This window comes from Chaetura pelagica, unplaced genomic scaffold (genome assembly GCF_000747805.2).
Source record: "Chaetura pelagica isolate M959 unplaced genomic scaffold, ChaPel_1.0 scaffold1075, whole genome shotgun sequence".
Classification (NCBI taxonomy): Eukaryota; Metazoa; Chordata; class Aves; order Apodiformes; family Apodidae; genus Chaetura; species Chaetura pelagica.
This window is the reverse complement of record NW_009953240.1, coordinates 91,517-95,704: the sequence shown is the minus strand read 5'-3', so window position 1 is coordinate 95,704 and position 4,188 is coordinate 91,517. Positions and strand designations below refer to the sequence as shown.

Genomic DNA, 4,188 nt, shown 5'->3' with positions numbered 1-4,188 from the left:
CAGCTGTACAGCACAACACTTCATATATGCACTAGCAGTTAAGATTGGCTTCTAAATTAATTAATTAAAAAAAAAAAAAAGGATGGATTTTTTTATATATTGAACATAAATAAAAAACTTACAAAATGGTCACCTTTCTTACAGAACGGATGCGAACTGGATTATGAACGTGCCTCCAGGTGAAGTTGGTTTCTCCCCCGGCCCCCACCCCACCCCAATAATAAATAAATAAAATTCCTTAAGTTTTGGATCCTTTAGTGGTGCAGATTGGGCCGTTACTGGGTTTTCTTCCCCGTGCCATTCTTGTCTGCAGAGTTTGTGGAGGTTACCAAGTTCACCGGCCCGTCCGAGTGCAGGGAATCCTTGCGGGGCGGCATCCGCTCGTTGATGCGATCCAGCCCTCGGGCTTCCTCGAAGCTTCTGATCTTGTGCTGAGGTGAAAAGCCCCGGATGGCTGAGGAGAGAAGGATCAGGAAGGAGAAATTAACCCCCAGCCATGGAATCCTGTGTTGGAGCCCTCCAAGAACACGTTTAAGACATGTACAGGACAGAGTCAGGGCAACGGAAAGCACGTGTCTGGCTGCGGGATCCGTAGGTGGGGTTTTTTTGGCACCTCCAGCTCTTTGGGAAGCTGGGAAGTGGGATTCTCTTTGCTGCAAGGTCGTGGCAGCAAAGTCAAGGATCCAGATGGCAGCAACTTGCTCTGCGCTCCCTCATGGTTCCTCTTGGAACGGGGTTTAGTGGCAGGAACTTGAAGACCAGACAAGTGCTCAACGTCCCCAGTGAAATCTCAGGAAACTTTGAAAGCTCAAAAAACACGAGACTAAAAAAAATGAATAAAACAGGGGAAAAAAAAACCCAACCAAACCACAAACAAAACCAAAACGGCACAAGAAAGACACCACCACAAGGCTGGAACTCCAAGACAACAAACCACACACTTGCAAACACCAGGAGAGGGAAACAGCTAGTCCTGGGATCACAAACACAACGTTTCTTGCATGACCAGGAGACAGGCAGGCAGACCCTGTCTCAGGCTGAGAACATCATCCTGCTGGTGATGATGGGGACCAAATGTCTGACTTCTTTGTTTCACAGAGAATTTAAGAAGAAGGGGTTTGTGCCAAATCTTTTTTTTTTTTCCCAAGGACTTGGCTGGCTTCCCAACTAACTTTTCTTGGGAGTCAAAGAGTTCTCTGCACAGAAGTAGGGCCTCATTCATCCGTAGTTGGATGGAGCTATCGAGGAGAAAACCTCATGAATCTGTCACTTCCAGGAGAAAACTGCTTCTCCACACTGGGATAGCTTGTGGGGAAGGCCAGGATTACATCAGAGCCGTGTAATCCACTCATTCCCAGATGATTTTGAATCATGGAATGGTTTGGGTTGGAAGGGACCTTAAAGATGACCTAGATCCAACCCTCATGGGCAGGGACACCTCCCACCAGCCCAGGCTGCTCCAAGCCCCATCCAACCTGCCCTTCAACACCCCCAGGGATGGGGCAGCCACAGCTTCCCTGGGCAACCTGTTGACCACACTTGCTGGAAGCCTTCACTGGATCAAATTCCCCAAGGGATAAACTCAGTCAGAAGATGGGATTGCAGGACCCCAACACCAACATCCTCAGACACCAGAGCACAAACCGCTCTGGAGACAGAGAACTCTTGGAAACAAAGGTGTTGCATTAAGCAACAGCCTCATTAAAGGCTAAAATAGACTTGAACCAGCCCTCTGAGTATTTTTTCCTTCCCAGCAGGGACTCATCCTCCCTCACTTCTGGTGATGCAAGAGTAAAAAGCTTCCAGAAGGCTGAGAAAGCTCTTTAAAATTAGTGCACGCACACACAGAGATGATTTGATTCTCTCGCCGGATTCTAGCCATACCTTCCCGTGCCTCTACAGCTTCTACTGTGGCTGCAATACAGAAGAACAGTGGCATGCAAAAATGAAGACAGGGAAAACAAAAAAAAATTAAATTAAAAAAAATAATAAAAGAAGAGAAACAACAAAAAAAAAGTGACAGTGAGTGATCAACGTCATCGCTGCGAACGCAGAGCCCCACAGCCTCCCAGCCCCGGTGGAGAGGATTGTAATTCAAACCAAATGGCAAGGGGGTGGAGGGGAAATCAAATGAAAAACAAGGTGACAGAGTGAGAGAAAGGTTGAAAGGGGACTCCCTTTCACGGGGGAGTCTCCTTTCCTTGCTGGATTTGTCACAGGGAGGAGTTTGATGGAAAGAAAGAGAGAAGCGGAGAGTTGGTTCTGTGGTGTGTGCGGAGGGGACAGTGAGGGGTTGGGACTCAACCAGGGGGTTCCATCTGCACTTCCAACCCCCCTGCTCCCAGCTGGGTGTCCTTGTCACCTTCAGAATGGTATGGAATTCACCCAGGAGCAGGGAAGTGACCCAGAGGGATGGGATGGTATTTAGGAGCAGCAGGGAAGAGAGGGGCAGTTTGTTCTCCAGCAGTGGATACCAGGCTGCTCTGCTCCCAGGGCCTTGAGTTCTAACCATCCAACCCACAAGCTGATGCTTCCAATTCAGTTTGACTTCAGCTCCACCTCCCAAAAAGTGTTACCAAGCAACAAGGAACCATAAAGCTGAGCAATGTCCCCCTTTTCCTAAACCTGCTGCAGCAGCTGTCCAAGTTTTGGGTTGTCCCTGCCTCAACATCTGGGTGGAGACCCTTCTCTCCCAACAGATTCCCCCCAGTTTTTAGCCTCAAAGTGCCACAGCTTTTTTGCTTTGGACACAATACAAAGGTCCTTGAGAGGCCACAGAGATGTGGCTGAACATCTTTGCTCCAGACTTGGTGACTTTACTCAGTGGGTTTTGCTAAGCCATGATGTGGAAGGTTGGCTGGAGCCTGGGTGGGGAGGAAGAAGATACCTGCAGCCCCCAAAATGGGGGGGCAGCCCCTTCATCTCCCCACCAAGGATGGGAGAAAGAGGAAAGGGTGAGAGAAGGAGGCACAAGGGGGAAAGGAGGAGGAGAAGGGCAGGAAAAGCAGGGTGCTGCTGAGGGGAGCAGGGGGGTCAGGGGAGAAGGAGGAGGAGGAGGGAGGATGAGGCAGCAGCAAAGGTTCAACTTGGTTCTCCTGTCTCAGGGACATCAATTTCAGCTTTCAGATTTGAGGGGAGCTGCTTGGTAGCCCCTTTCAAGCACCCCCTCCTTGAGAGGGGAGGTGCATCATGTTGGAAGCTATAGGGGCTTCTTGAGCTGAGCTGCAACAGCCACCTTCCCACTCAGGCTCTGTTCCCATCCCTGCAGCAGAACTGGGGCAACACAAACCATCATGGTTGCTATAAAAAAGGGGAAGGAAAAGGAAAAAAAAAATAAATAAAAAAAATCATACTCCTCTGCAGGCAGAGAAACCCATGAGTTTGGGAGCCACAGAGCATCCTCCCCACCCCCAGGAAGGGGCAGTAATATTTACATGTTTCTCACTTGTGGACTATTTCATGGAAGGAAGGCAAATCCCAGAGCAATCCCTCCTGTGAACCCTGCAGGAAAGTACCCAGAGCTGATGGGAAGGGGAAAGCTGGCTGGTGAGGTGCCAGCATTCAAAGGCTGGCAGCAGGAAAGGATTAAAACACTAGATTACAGGATTCCCTCTGGGGACACATGTTAGTAGGATAACTCATTCTCTGACCATGGGCCAAGCTCCCTGCCCTGTGAGTTTCAAGCAGATCTCCAGCTCCATCCTGCTCTCCACACATGAATAAGACAAACAAGTTGGCTGCTGAGGGAGGAAAGTATTGGCTAGCAAGAACAGAAAAGAAACCTCCAAAAACCAGATCAAAAGCAGGGGGGCTGAGAGAAGTCTTAATATGAAACATACAGGCTTGGAAGAATCTCCTTCCTCCAATCTAAGCTTCCTCTGGTTGGGATTCACAGTTCCCTGGGGTCAAACTAGGAGGGGTTTTGATTCATGAAGGACAAACAAGCAGGGGTGTTGACTGTGACATTCATATAGACCCTATCCCAGAAGAGCAGCAGAGAGGTGAAGCAGAGGATGCTTATCATGCAGCATTGAAAAGGGAAATAAATGATAAAAACCGTTGCAGAAGGGGACCATGAAGCAAGACACATGCTGGAGGCAGGGTGCTGTTTGCTCTCTTTCTTGCCTGGCGTTCCCCTCCTCGAGGGTACACGGGGACACCTTGGAAAGCTCTCCAGATCCCCACCTA

General features: G+C 49.3%; 1 protein-coding gene across 1 annotated transcript in view; it reads right to left on the bottom strand.

Moving 5' to 3' along the window:
* Window positions 1-275: 275 nt before the first annotated feature.
* PPP3CC (protein phosphatase 3, catalytic subunit, gamma isozyme) overlaps window positions 276-4,188 on the bottom strand; it is a 62,735-nt gene continuing 58,822 nt past the window's right edge. The window contains exons 15-16 of the mRNA XM_009997867.1: window positions 1,885-1,914; window positions 276-454 (exon numbers count right to left, since the gene is read on the bottom strand). Of these exons, the coding sequence (XP_009996169.1) occupies window positions 276-454; window positions 1,885-1,914 (209 nt within the window). The remainder of the gene's footprint in view (window positions 455-1,884; window positions 1,915-4,188) is intronic.